Raw genomic sequence first — 14604 nt, forward strand, 5'->3', positions numbered from 1 at the left:
TTGACTTTCAAGGGGGGCGGGTCAAGCCGTTAGGAGGGCGGGGCGCCCCCCTTATATTATGGTAGGGGAAACACTGCACTGACAAAAATGGTCTAGCATCCATGTGACAAACAACTAGTAATGTGTGACCATAACCCATTACTTTGATTTATTGATTTTTTTATATTAATTTAATAAATCCAAACACCCCAAACTCTATTTGCCTTCTCTTTGGCATTATCAAAGCTAACTCTTCACTGTTTTTGCTCCAATATATGAAGCAATACTTGTGAAGATGACCCCTTTGAAGGGCTTTATTAACATTGTGAGAGGTGTAGAAATATGGAAGGTTTTTTTGGTCTTTTTTAAATTAATTAATTAAATTATAAAATAATTAATTAAATTATAAAATAATTAATTAAATTATAAAATAAAAAATAAAATCGGAAAATATGTCCCAAATTTGAAAATGAAATGCTAAAATAAAAATTTAAACATTATATTAAATTATTTCATTTTCATTTTTAACTTGATGAAGCATCATTCCGGCAAAATTGAAAAATGTAATTAAATTGATGATTTGACATTTCATTTTCAATATAATCTTGAGTCAAGACTGACAATATTAAAATAAAAAGGCAAGCTTGAAAAGGAATCTTTAAATACATTTTTTAAAAGGCTTTTTATTCATGCCCAAGCAATAATAGGGACAAAATTAAAATGTAAAGTTCAGTTTTAATTTTATGTTGTGTTTTTCTTTTTCATTTTCGTTTTAATTTTCGTGTTCATTTTTATTTTCAACTTGTATGCAAATTCAGTGTTGGTCAGTGGGTGGGGCTTACTTGCTTAGGGGAGGGGGATTGGCTGAGGCGGTTGTTCGGTGTTGCCAGCTCTGTGGCTTTGTTGCTTGCCGGCTTGGCGACCTTGTTCCTGCATCTGGCGACTTTTGGACTCATTTAGCCAAACTTAGCGACTGTTTGGATGAATATTAGCTTCACATCTGTACAGATAGTCTGCTCTCTACTGTGTCGATTGTACTGGCCCACGAGTGCCGGGTGGCGCTGTCGCGGTGGGATTTGCGTCTACCCTCTGTGCATGGAGTTGGGCAATGCAACATTTAGACTGTGCGAGCTGACGCGTGGATTGTTTACATTTCAAAGGAGGAACAAACATTAAAAGAAGCTGGTCCGCTGTTGTGTATATGCATGTTTTTACACATCTGAACTAGGGATGCAAATTATCGATTAATTCATTAATCATTAGTTGATTGACCTTATCGATCGATTAACGATTAACTGATAAGCGGCTATTTTCCTGAGAATGTTAATTTCTCACTGTATCAATAGTGTCTTTAACATAAAAAGCAAAATATTGCTTATATACTGAAGAAAAAAGCATGTTATATTGCTCAAGTGATGTTTTATTGTAACAGTTGGGACTTGGTACAGATAATGGCATTTATGTATTTCAACAAAATAAATTATGCACAGAAAATTAAAATACAAAAAATAAATAATTGTGCACTGGCTCACCTGTTGCATGTGAAACATTAAGCAACATAAAATAAATTTTAAATAAAAATCTTTACTTGAAACATACACAGCAGCACTTAATACCATATAATCCCCCTTGGTCTGAGAAAGGTAACAGTAAGATTACTAGACCTTGAAACTTCAAATATAGAACTGAACACAACTTAAATCATCTCTGAGTAAGGAGACAGTAAAATTAGAGGGCGTCCCTTAGAACAGTCAAATGAAGATATAGGCTACCTCTCCTGAAACAAAAACATTACTGTCTCAATATGTTTTGAATAGGCTCCTGACCTAGACCTTTATATTTTTGTTCAAGAAAATTAACATATTAACATGGTCAGGAGTAAGTCGTGTGCGCAGCCTGTTTACAGTGAGGCCAGCTGCTGAGAACACACGTTCAGATGGGACAGACGTGCCTGGTATGCACAGATATCGTCGTGCCAGCTTCGGAAATCTTCCTTCATTGACTTTCCACCATTCTGTGGGACTGGAATCAAGGGGTGGTGAGGGATCCTTCAGAAACTTGTCCACTTCCTTTTCTATGTCATCGTTGTTGCTGCTGGTGGTATAGTTTTCACCCAGTAGAAGAGTCATAGCAGAAGTGTGTCTCTGAAGTGCAGCTCCCTGAATTGACACATAATCTCCAGTGGTGGCTGCATTTGTTGATGTGGAGCCCACATGTTCTGCCATAGCCAGTTCAAGCAGTTTGGAATGAGATGAGATCCTGCTTGATGGGATCAGAAATCCCAGGTGCTTATGCCGAGGGTCCAGCATCGTTGCTATCATTGGTGTAGTTGATGTGAGGTCTCCAGACTCAACCTGTTAAAATAAAATATAGGTGAAATCTAGCATCCGAGTTTTATTTAAGGGATAGTTCACCCCAAAATCAAAATTCTGTCATCATGTATTCACCCTCATGTTGTTACAAACCTGTAAACATTTATTTGTTCTGCTGAATACCAAGGAAGACATTTTAAATGAAATGTTTGTAACCAAACCGCTCGTGGACCCCATTCACTTCCGTAGTAGCAAAAAATACAATGGAAGAAAATGGGGTTTGGTTACAAACATTTCTCAAAATATCTTCCTTTTTGTTCATCAAAACAATGAAATTTATACAGGTTTGTAACAACATTAGAGTGAGTAAATGATGACAGCATTTTCATTTTGGGGTGAACTATCCCTTTAATAAGGTTTAACATGACAATGGTACAACTGCATAAAAACACAGTTTACGCTGTGACAATGTGTTAGTGATAAGTTATTTACCCCATAATCTGTAATATATATAATAAGATGTAAATTAAGAGTTTAATTAATGACCATAGCTTACCTTCATCCGTTCACCCAATGAAGTGCGAACTTTAGATTTGAATTCCACCACTCTGATGCTGTCTCCATTTGCTGTCTTAAGATGCGTATTGATCAGACTGAATGTGATGGGGTACGTGTTGGATATGGATACTTCAGTATCTGCAGACATGACAGTAGTTGAACATTTGAGAGCCTCCGGTGCTGGCGCCATGTCCTCCTTGAGCTACCAGAAGTCGTCTCTCAACTCAAGCGTCCTCGCATCTGCAAGCTTGGTCTCTGATCGATCTGATAGTACAGCACACACGGCCCATCGCTGTTCTACGAGTCTGGCAAACATTTCATGTACAGAGTTCCACCTGGTTTTACAGGACTGAATGAGCCGATGAGCTGGTAGCTGCATTTGTTTTTGTTTTACTTCTAGCGCTTTTGTTGCTGGTGTGCTGTGGTTGAAGTGTTTGACCAACCTGCCAGCAGCTGCAATTACTCGGTTGATACCAGCAGCAGCGAATCCGTCATTGACGGCCAGATTTAAAGTATGTGCAAAGCAAGAAACTGATTTCCAACTTACTCGTTCGGGGTTGTTTGCGGACACGATGTTTCGAGCGTTGTCATGCACACAGGCTATTATACGTCCGGTGAGTCCCCATGACTCCACAGCTTGGTTGAGTTTGTCAGCTAAATTATCAGCTGTATGTCTCACTGAGAGACTATCTGTGAGAAGGACAGCTGACTTTACCTGCCAGTCGTTTTCAATGAAGTGGCAAGTGATTGTTATGTAGCTTTCTGTAGTCATTGCTGTCCAACAATCCGTCGTCAAAGCCACATTAGCCGCGGCTAACTGTGTTTTTAGCGCAGCCGCCTTGATTTTGTAGCGTGCTTCCAAGTGGGTAGTTATGGTCGGTCGAGTAGGGATATTATATCCTGGCTCCATGAAGTGCATTAACTCCCGAAATCCCTCACCATCAATGGTACTAATTGGCATCATATCTTTTTCGATCATGCCGCAAATCCTCGGAGTAATGCCCTCCGCTCTCCTGTGGTCACATACTCGCCGTCCCACCACAGCAGCGATTGTAGGTTGTGAAGGCGACAGACTTCCTCCCAGCAACACGGCTGCATGCAGGTTATTCAAGTGATATCTCAACGAACTCGTAGAGCTGTTGTACTTAATCCTTGTGCCGCAGAGTTTACATTCGGCGTCTTTGTTGTCGTTAATTAACTTAAAATGCTCCCACACTCCACTCCGTTTAGACCGCCTCATGTTTTGCCACCTCAAGTTTGTCTGGTCTCGCGCCGCCCGCGAGAATCTCGTCTCGGGTCTCGCGCTGACCGCGAGAATCTCGTCTCACGTTCGCAATGTTCAATTAACCGAAATAAATTAAATTCAATCGAATAAATTCTTGTCGACAATTAACCGATAATCGATTAACCGTTTACATCCCTAATCTGAACCGGTGTGGCATCAGTCATTCTCATATGCATACACATACAGTATCACGCAGTGGGATAATCTTGCAATACATGCGCCGAAATCCGGGAAGGACTGGTGTATCATATGCTCTCAAAATTGAAATTTGCCGTATAGCATTATAATCACACTGCGTGTTATTTGTATGCATTTCATGAGAATGGACATACACAGCGACCAGTAACTTACTTTTGCAGCGGGCACACCGGAGCAGACTTCAGCCTTTGTGACGGGGTTTAGCTTCGGCCCAGTTTTAAACCCTGCATATTTATAAGTGGTCCTCATTTGAAACGCTGATTTGTTGGCTGTGACAGTACGGGATTTTGTTTTACCGCGGTGAAGCAGCAACAAAATCACGCGGTAGGGTGTTACAGCACAACAACCCACCCAGTAAGCAGTAATCTTATACATTATTATAACAACAAATTATATTAGCAATAACAACATGAAATAATATGTATTTCTATATGCCGTGACATCACCGCACCGCATTTATGTGCGTAGCTCGTCTTTTAAGCTTCAGCTATGGTCAGAACTGCAGCCTATGTTGTGTCCAGTGCAGTGTACAGAGTAGACCCCGAAAGACTCACATTGGGGTGATACTTGTGGGGTGGTACAGACAGCACAGATAATGTTCATTTAAAAGTGAGTGACTGTTTGTGTATGTCTGCAATTCATTGAACTGAGGCCTCGCGGAGTCGGGTGTGTGGAGGTGTGCATATGCATGGCGGCGGACCGGCCTCTTTTGGTGTTTGTTCCTTCTTTGCAGTGTAAACAATGTACTCGAATCTTATCCGCGCGTCGGCTCGTGCAGTCTAGGTGTTGCTCCATGCACGGAGGGCGCATTTCGCCGTGGCGGCGCCGCCCGGCACTCGTTGGCCGGTGCGGTCGACACAGTGGCCTGTCTGTGCAGATGTGAAGCTAGTGTTCATCCAAACAGTCGCTAAGTTTGGCTAAATGAGTCTAAAAGTCGCTAGATGTAGCAATAAGGTCGCTAAGTTGGCAGGCAGCACAGTCACCGAGTTGGCAACACTGAACACTGCTTCAGCCAATCCCCTTTTTTTAAGCAAGTAAGCCCCACCCACTGACTAACATTGAATTTGCATACAAGTTGAAAATAAAAATGAACACCAAAAATTAAAACGAAAATGAAAAAGAAAAACACAACATGAAATTAAAACTGAACTTTACATTTTAATTTTGTCCCTATTATTGCTTGGGCATGAATAAAAAGCCTTTTAAAAAATGTATTTAAAGATTCCTTGTCAAGCTTGCCTTTTTATTTTAATATTGTCAGCCTTGACTCAAGATTATATTGAAAATGAAATCTCAAATCATCAATTTAATTAAATTTTTCAATTTGGCTGGAATGATGCTTCATCAAGTTAAAAATGAAAATGAAATAATTTAATATAATGTTTACATTTTTATTTTAGCATTTCATTTTCAAATTTGGGACATATTTTGCGATTTTATTTTTTATTTAATAATTTAATTAATTATTTTATAATTTAATTAATTATTTTATAATTTAATTAATTAATTTAAAAAAGACCAAAAAAACCTTCCATATAGAAAGACTATCAAACTCTATACAATATTTTTTTTATAGTATATTACTGGTAGACAATGTAGGTTTAAAGATTATAAATGTGATATGTTTACATAGCCTATACTTTCTGTTAGATAGAGCAGTAAAAGTGCCTATTTTTCTATTCCTCTCTTGCCGATTAAAAGAGCTTAATCCACTCATTATTTCAGATTTAAAAGTCTACTTGCTGTCATTTACATTGCAGGTTTGCGTTTTTTTTATGTCTTGAATCAGCTTACATAATAAGGACTGTTTGCTTTTTGAGCTATAATTGCTTGTTCGGTGCAATGGGCTTGACATTAGCATTGATTATTTCCTACCATCTCTGTACTTTAAGCAAATATTTTTATATATAAAGATAGTTAATAATAATTTTATTATAAATAGAGGAGAAAGAAAGTGCAGCTCGTGGTCATGACTTTAAAATCAAGAGTCAGTTGTTATCGACATATTAGTCCTGCGTAGCCAGACCTGGAATTCATGGCTGCTTTTTTGGCCTATGCCCGCCTATAAGGTATTTAACCGACATGTCAAACAACCAATCACAGTTTGTTTTATCTAGCATCACATGGAAATCTCCCCACAACAACAGACTGGCATGCAACAAATCAGTCATTAAAAATAACCAGCCGGAGAGATGGAACAAGTAGTGAATAATTTGTTAGTGAACCTTGTGAACGTGCATAACAATAGCACATCAGTCTCCATCTCACAATGCGATTAATTGTACAGCCCTATTAGTTAGTCATGATAACTGCTCATTACCCTCTAGGCTTGGGCTGTAATATGGTATACCACGGGATCTAAAAATAGCAAGGCATAAGTTGTAAGTTTCAATACCGTCACACTGCATAAAAAATGCACTTATGGCGCTTTTCCATTGCACAGTACCCCACGGTTTGGTTTAGTTTAGGTCGGGTCAGCTTACTTTTGGGAGCTTTTCCATTAGGTGCACAACGTGGTACCCGATACTTTTTTCGTACCACCTCGGTTGGGGTTCCAACCGACCCGAGCTGATACCAAACGTGACGCAAAAACAATCCAGATGACTGATTGGTCAGACAGAATCGTCACTACAGCGTCGTCATCACTATAATGTAAATATTAGCTTTACCTTAGTGCTAGCTTGCGCTGTCTCGAGCAAACATGTTGTCTTCTGTGCTCTGCTAAGTTCCCAAACTCCCTTTACGCGATGAAAAACATCCACATGTTGAGAATCAGGGACACCATAAGAGTTTTTTCCATTCTTGCAGTTTGTGGCGGAACATTTGCGACACACACGTTTGCATGTATGCTTAAACGCAACTTCAATGAAGCTCAGCGGAGCGCTGTGTCGAATGACGCCACGGGTGTTTGAACAGAAATTGTCAGGTGAGACCGAGGTAGTAATAAACGCAATGTGCAAACATCTATTTGTGGTGGCCAATTTTAATTTTGTGGCGGACTGAAAAATAAATAAATGAATGGAAATGTACAACGACGCTCTCACTTGTATGATGTCACAGCAGTAGGCAGCGCACATATAACGACACGCCTATAATCCCTCCCACTGTGAAGTGATACTAAACTCGATGGAAAAGCTAACCAAGCCAAAGTGTGGTGAGCTGACCCGACCCAAACTAAACTAAACCGTGGGGTACTATGCAATGGAAAAGCGCCATTATATAGCAGACAAGAATCAAATATTAAATTAGGGATGGCGAAAAATAAACATTTTCTTGAACGACCACTGAGCCATTAACCGATTAGTTTAAAATTTGTTCCGCTGTTTGAAATAACAGCCATTTCAAGCCGCGCCTGCAATTTCGCAACTCTGTCCCATCTCTCTGCTGCTCTGCCACACACACACACACACACACACACACACACACACACACACACACACATACACACACTGCCCCCGCACCGCACTTCCACTCACGTCACTTTATTTAAATCCCCTACAGCGCGAAACATGATTCCCGCAAATGCGGCACCGAGGAGCTTGTAGGTAATCAGAGGACAAATAACTCCTTAGTTTCGAAATTGTTTGTGTACAAGGTGATCGCGTTGAAAATAAAGGCATTTGTTTAGCGTTAGAAGCTCATTTGAAACATTGCCGCGGCTTATTTAAGAAAAGGACAGCTCAGAAGAGACGCCGCTTAAGTTTGAGGTAGTGCTAACAATAATAAAGAAAGATGATGATCATCACGTATCTGTTACCACTGAAATGTAGATGTAATGTATTTCCAAATCGAAACCCATCTTATGCAGAATGTTGCCTAATAGACTGCAACACGATAAAACCAATGGATAAAAAGGGCACCTTCAGAATGCGTAAAAACGCATCAGCCAAGGCAGGTCTAACTCACTTTGTACCTTCTAATAACGACCAGAACAAATCTTTTGTATAATTAATTTTTTTTTTTCAAAAAGAAAAGTGTCAACATGCAAGTACTTGTTTGTCCAGCAGAGCGCCCTCTACTGTTTTGGTACTGGTGATCCACGTCACTGTGTAATGACACCACACCAGCCACCCCCTTCACTTCAGTCAGTCTCTTAGTTGAGGTGGTGGGAGTCACGCAGTGTCTTCACAACAGTTACACCTTGTATTAAGACATGCTTTGGTCGATTGGATTATAAGTGGACCAAAGAGACACATTCCCGTTTAGACTCTCCGTTTGTAATCTTTTCTTTTGTCCATTTGCGAGTTGTTAAAAATGCAATCGGGTGAAATAACCCCGTTCCCGTTTAAACTGACGTGCAGCCGCGCACATGTTATAGTATGTGAGATTACAGGTGCTTGTTTTGTGAGTGATCAATGAAAAAAATTTATTTATTTATACATAGTAGGATATTCTGTTAATGTATAGTGTATTCTATGTACAGTACTGTAGTATAATATACTGTAGTATAAGTGTACTGTACTATAATATACACAAAGAAAATCGGACGATATATCAAAATCTGCCTTTTTTTTACTCCCTAATATCTGTGTCCGCATCGGGCCAAAAAAAATGCATATTGGGCGGGGCTCAAATTTGTATTCATGTATGATGAGGTCGTTGCGTTCTAGTTAACAATGCAATGCAAGCGAACGCGCCGTGCTGGCGCCCCAATGTCACGGTTATTATATTGTCTGCTATATTTGCTTTTTATTTATTAAAGTGCCCCACAGATCCAAAATTGAAAATAGCCTGTATTGCAGTGTGTCATGTAGCTGTCCATCATTGTAAACAATGTGCAAAGTAGTTGAACCAAAAAGTCCACGATTAATAAAGTTATTGGCTTCTAAAGTAGGGAGTCGAATCTGAATCGTTGAAACGGGTCATCATATGGATTGAATCTCCTGCCTGACTTTATCCACGTAATACCAACACTTTGCAGAATACAGGGTTCCCACGGGTCCTTGATATCCTTGAAAGTTTGTGAATCTGGGGGGAAAAATTCAAGGCTCTCGGAAGTTTTTGAAAATATACATACATAGATACGGGTCATTGAAAGTTCTTGAATCTATTTTATGCAAGAAGTTTTCTGGAAAAAAAATCCATATTAGGGTGATTCTCACGAAAACTTGGTTTTAAAAATGTCAAGCATGAAAATGTAAAAATTGCTTAAATTTACTTTTTCTCCCACCAGACATTGAAAAACAAAGTCTGGAGTAAATGAGAACATTAATTTAAAAACTTGTACTTATCATTTAACACTTTTTGTAACATAATTAAAAAAATTAGTCCTAAAAAATCTCATTACCGCAACAGTCAGAAAACATCAACACTGACATATTTTCAAAATGACATGACATAAACCTGAAAGAACATAATTTGGAGATTCTGCACATGCATTTAAAATCAAAGTATTATGCTTCTGTTTATTAAATTAACATTTAATAAGCATCTGTTGTGGTAATGATAATCAAATTGTCGTGTAAGCATTCTGACAAGACAATATTTCAAATTAACTGTAAAAAATGATCTTACCTGGTAGCCATCTTGAAGTAACTGGTCCATGTGCTTGGTCACTCAAAATCAAACTTTATTAAAATTCTGTATGTGTGCTTAAACTGTTCTCAAAAAGTGTTGCGGAGGATGAGAACATCAGGCATGGACACATCATTTTCCTAATTTTTCTTCATCATTATTATACATGAATATTCAGTAAATATTTTTTCTGTCATCTAAAGTAGTCTAGCAAAACATCCATTTATTTTTTTTCTTAATATTTTTGTGTTCATTTGATTAAATTACAACATAACGCATGTTCAAACACAGCCGGACACATTGCGGTAATGAGAATTTCAGCAGAAAATGAGATAAAATTTACAACTATAAATTCTTATGTTGAAATCACACATTGTGCAAGGTAGAACACAGTTTTGTGTTAATTCTGATGCTTTTTAATGTTACTAAATTACACTATTAAAGCTCAAATCATTAGTGCCGTGGTGTTTCAATGGTTTCGTAAGAATCACCCATTATTCCCTGTGTACTGTAGGATAATATCATTAAAATTCTAGACTTTTTAATCACACATGCTAAACTGTTCGCTTTAAATGCTTATATCTTCTGTATGCCAATGTTGATTCATACCAAAATGCTTTTTTGCATAGTTGTGTTTGACAAATGAACACGTCTCGAGTTACGTATGTAACTGTTGTTCCTAGAGTTGTTCCGATTCCGATACCAGTATCGGAAATGCGGCCGATACCACAAAAAATTATGGCATCGGAATCGGCGAGTACTTGAACCCATGTACCGATCCGATACCATTTTCTTACTAAACCTATTATAGCTAACGCTGCAAAGCGAAACTCATTTCTTCTTCGCTGCTCTGAATGCAAACACCAGGAAGTTACCTCATGCGTGACGCAACCACTGTTTACTTAGAGCAGCAAAGAAATGAAAGCATGCAGCCGTATGTCCGCTGTTTGTTAGTATTTCAGACTAATAAAACAAAACATTGACATGTCTCAACGGAATCCGCGCCCGCAGATTTTGGCGGAGTACTCAACGGAGTTAATGCCCGTGATTGACAAGCACACATACCCCGCGCTTGAGCGCGTTTGTGAGTGACCAGTACTGTCATTGACAACAAGCACACATACATAGCCTCGCGCGTTTGTGAGCAGCATTGATAAGTACATAAACCCTGCGTGTGCTGTTTGCTGTGATTGTTTTTAATGATAAAGAGCATGAACCGTTTGATATTTGAGATGAAATAAAACTTACCACTGAGTTTTACCGCAGATCTTACTTGTCTCTGTCGTCTATGTGACGCGACAGTCAGCACTAAAAGCACATCATCATTTCAAATTCGTTTACAAGACGAATGCTCTTGTTATGTTTAATATAAAGTTTACATTGCGTTGTAAAAATGATGAAATTATCTTCATACGTGCTTAATTCATAATGAGAACGTTTACACAAGCTTTTTTATTCTGCCATAATATATATTAACAATAATATATGTCATTTTATATAGGCTACAAACTATAATTATATCTTGACATGCACATTATCTGGTTCATGTTGGTCCAGTTTAATTCAGAGGACTCATTGGTTTGGTTTATTCATTTTAATTGTAAGCCTTTAAAAAGTAATTATTTTAGATGCAATTTCGTAATATTTAATAGCTTAAATTCTCTAATTTCTTCTAAAGAAATTTAAAATCATCCCACAGAATTCTACAGATTTTTCAAATTATTCTAAAACTAAAACAGCCTTTCAGTGTACAGTGTTAGATTTGTGGCTCGTTTTCTCTTAGGAAAAATAAATATTACTGTCAAATGTCTTTCAGATAATAAAAATACCCTAGTTCACTGTATGTATTTGTTCATGTTTTATACAGGAATAAGTCTGAAGCACACCATAAAACCGTTATATCCATTCATACAGGACTAGTAGTATGTATAGCTGTATATTTTACAGATATACACCCAGGTATCGGATCGGTACTCGGTATCGGCCGATACACTGAGCCGAGGTATTGGAATCGGTATCGGGAAGAGAAAAATGGTATCGGAACATCTCTAGTTGTTCCCTAAGAAGGGAACGAGATGGTGCGTCTTCCTTGCCATACTTCCTCTGTCCCTGTAACGTCGTCTTTGCCAATATGTCAGATAGCGATATACTTCCTGGCTCCTGCTCCATCCTGTCTTTGTTGTTAAGCCTCACCATTGGTTGAATTTGATACACATATTTAGACGCAATTACCACTGGAGGCATCTCCACAGCGTTACCGCAGTGATGCAGCGCGAGTTCCCTTGAAAGGGAATTGTAACATTGTATCTTAAAAGGTAACACGATGTAACCTTGCTCTAACTTCAAATGTGTTCCCACATTTAGTCCTTGGATTTGAGGGTATTGGACCTGGAAAGTCCCTGAAAGGTCCTTGAATTAGAAGTTAACTAAGGTGTGGGAACCCTGATAATAATCTCCGCCTACAGCCTTGCCCATGGGAGAAAAGAAAACTATGACCTGCCCACAGCTAGTTAGTGTGTAAACATAAAATTACGCTGTGTTTTCAGTAGGGCTGTCCTCGACTAAGGATTTACATATTCGAATCAGAATTGTCGAATCTTTTCATAGTCGACCGATAGTCGAATCATCTATGTGTGTGTGCATGGGTTGGGAGGGGGTCAGACCAGGTACAAATTGATAACTTTTATTTTCTTTCACAAGCAGCACACATAAACAAGTTTCTGATAAAGTGACCAAAACTGTCTTTCAAGTGATGAACGAAGACAAAACTGACGATGCATTTATATATTTTTAAGGTAAAATGTAAGGCAACATTTGTTTAATTATTTCTCATTACATTTTAAAGCCATGATCTACAGGACATCACACAAAAAACATTTTGATAACTAAACCTAAAAATATAACAAAGGGGATCCTGCTTTGGAAACCTCGGCAAATTCAGTGTTTTTATTTAATTTGGAGATTAAGTGCGTCAAAGCAGTCATGACCAAAAAAACGACAAATGAGAAATGACAAATAATTTGTGATTGTTACTGCAAATTATAAAAACTAAGCTTTATATACAATTCATAAAAACACTGAAATTAATGATTTTATAGACGCTACGCGTTATTATTTAGCACGGAAATACCTGCTTGCTTTCACTTTGATCATCTCCATTCACTTTAGATACAGAAACAACTGATGATATTATTTATTTCAGGAATCTTTTTTCTATCATTTGAAAGTGAACACCGACCATAATATTAAATCACAAGAAAGACAGTCGTGTCAGGCATAAATATAGGTTCGGTGCAGATATTTTCCATTTCATTACTGAAATTTAAAGAAACGGCTTACCTGTTTTGTAGTTTAACTTTTGACAAGATAACCACTATGTTTTACATACATTTTAAAAACTTATACCCGTCGAAAACATCAGTTTTTTAATGTTTAGTTTGATGAACTTCTAAATATGAGACGAAGAGCACCTAGCACGTTCGGCTAAATTGCATGCGCATGGGTGCACTGTGCACAAATCTGATTTCACATATAACAGCTTTCTCCCAATATATTAATATACAGAATATTATTATAATTCTGCAAATAATATGTGAAGTATCAGCTTTCAATAAATATTTTTAAAATGTGTTAATAAATCCAGCAACCCCTGTGACCGGGCTACACGTCCATAAGAGGTTCCTATGTTAAAGGAATAGTCTACTCATTTTCAGTATTAAAATATGTTATTACCTTAACTGGAGCGCGCTGCGACGCTTCGATAGCATTTAGCTTATCCCCATTCATTCAATGGTACCAATCAGAGATAAAGTTGGAAGTGACCAAGCACATCAGCGTTTTTCCTGTTTGGGACGAGTGGTTGTGCGGGCAAGTTTGGTGGTACAAAATAAAACGTAGCGTTTTTCTAAGCGGATTTAAAAGAGGAACTATTTTTTTATGGCGTAATAGCACTTTTGGGAGTACTTCGACTCGCCTGAAAAGTCCGCTCCCCTTCTCCCTCTCATAATGGGAGAGGGAGGGTGTTACTGGGCCGGAATCGAAGTACTCCCAAAAGTGCTATTACGCCATAAAATGTAGCTCCTCTTTTAAATCCGCTTAGAAAAGCGCTACGTTTTATTTTGTACCACCAAACTTGCTCGTATAACTACTCGTCTTAAATAGGAAAAACGTTGATGTGTTTGGTCACTTCTAACTTCAATATTTTAATATTGAAAATGAGTAGACTATTCCTTTAATAAACCACTGCCTCTTTGTTTCTACATTTAAAAGAAAAAGCTGGCAATTCTGGCTATACTTTCATTCTTTTAATAATTTCTTTATTTTATTTTATTTATAAATCACTCTGGGTTATCTGATTTATCTATTTGGCTTGTGTTTTGTTTTCGTGCACTTGAGGCATTTTGCACATTTGTTCTGCACTTTGTTACTTCTGACCTTATTTTATTAAAAAAGTGTATTTATTATAAACGTAAATTCTGATCTAATTTAAGTCTGTACATTTTGGATTGTTTTTCGTTGTATAGATTTTGCACTATTGCGTGCTGGCCATGCTTGCGCATATAAGGCCAAAATTAAAGGATCCTAATTTCATAACACATCTGCGACGATTTGACTGTGAGATTGGTAGTCGAATCAGGCTTCTCCTATCGATGCATCGAATCTTTGACTATTCGGGTTTCACCCCTAGTTTTCAGTTTGTGTTGTTTTCACTACCAAAGGATGAAGATATATGAAGAATCTGTGGTTAAAATTACTTTT

At 38.0% G+C, this 14604-nt stretch overlaps 2 protein-coding genes across 4 annotated transcripts in view; one reads left to right on the forward strand and one right to left on the reverse strand.

Annotated features, from left to right (window-relative positions):
* polr1d (RNA polymerase I and III subunit D) overlaps positions 1–14604 on the forward strand; it is a 103580-nt gene that overhangs the window by 39702 nt on the left and 49274 nt on the right. The gene's annotated exons all lie outside the window — the stretch shown is intronic.
* On the reverse strand, positions 1634–4890 carry LOC129422350 (E3 SUMO-protein ligase ZBED1-like). Of its 2 annotated transcripts, none has more exons than XR_012357845.1 (2): positions 2848–4889; positions 1634–2333 (listed from the first exon to the last, which is right to left on the reverse strand). XR_012357845.1 is itself a non-coding variant. In XM_055178240.2 (2 exons), exons 1-2 carry the CDS (start codon positions 3037–3039, stop codon positions 1806–1808), a joined length of 720 nt encoding a protein of 239 aa, XP_055034215.2. In that variant the 5' UTR covers positions 3040–4890; the 3' UTR covers positions 1634–1805. The 2 variants fall into 2 exon arrangements, 1 of the variants encoding a protein (XP_055034215.2); XM_055178240.2 differs by having other exon boundaries at positions 2848–4890.

This window comes from Misgurnus anguillicaudatus, chromosome 16 (genome assembly GCF_027580225.2).
Source record: "Misgurnus anguillicaudatus chromosome 16, ASM2758022v2, whole genome shotgun sequence".
In the NCBI taxonomy this organism is placed as follows: domain Eukaryota; kingdom Metazoa; phylum Chordata; class Actinopteri; order Cypriniformes; family Cobitidae; genus Misgurnus; species Misgurnus anguillicaudatus.

Bases quoted from the DNA above. Each gene is read 5' to 3' on its own strand.
- LOC129422350 (XM_055178240.2), bottom strand. From the start codon at position 3,039: ATGGCGCCAGCACCGGAGGCTCTCAAATGTTCAACTACTGTCATGTCT. The intron at 2,334-2,847 runs GTAAGCTATGGT...TTATTTTAACAG, and splicing joins CATTGGGTGAACGGATGAAG to GTTGAGTCTGGAGACCTCAC.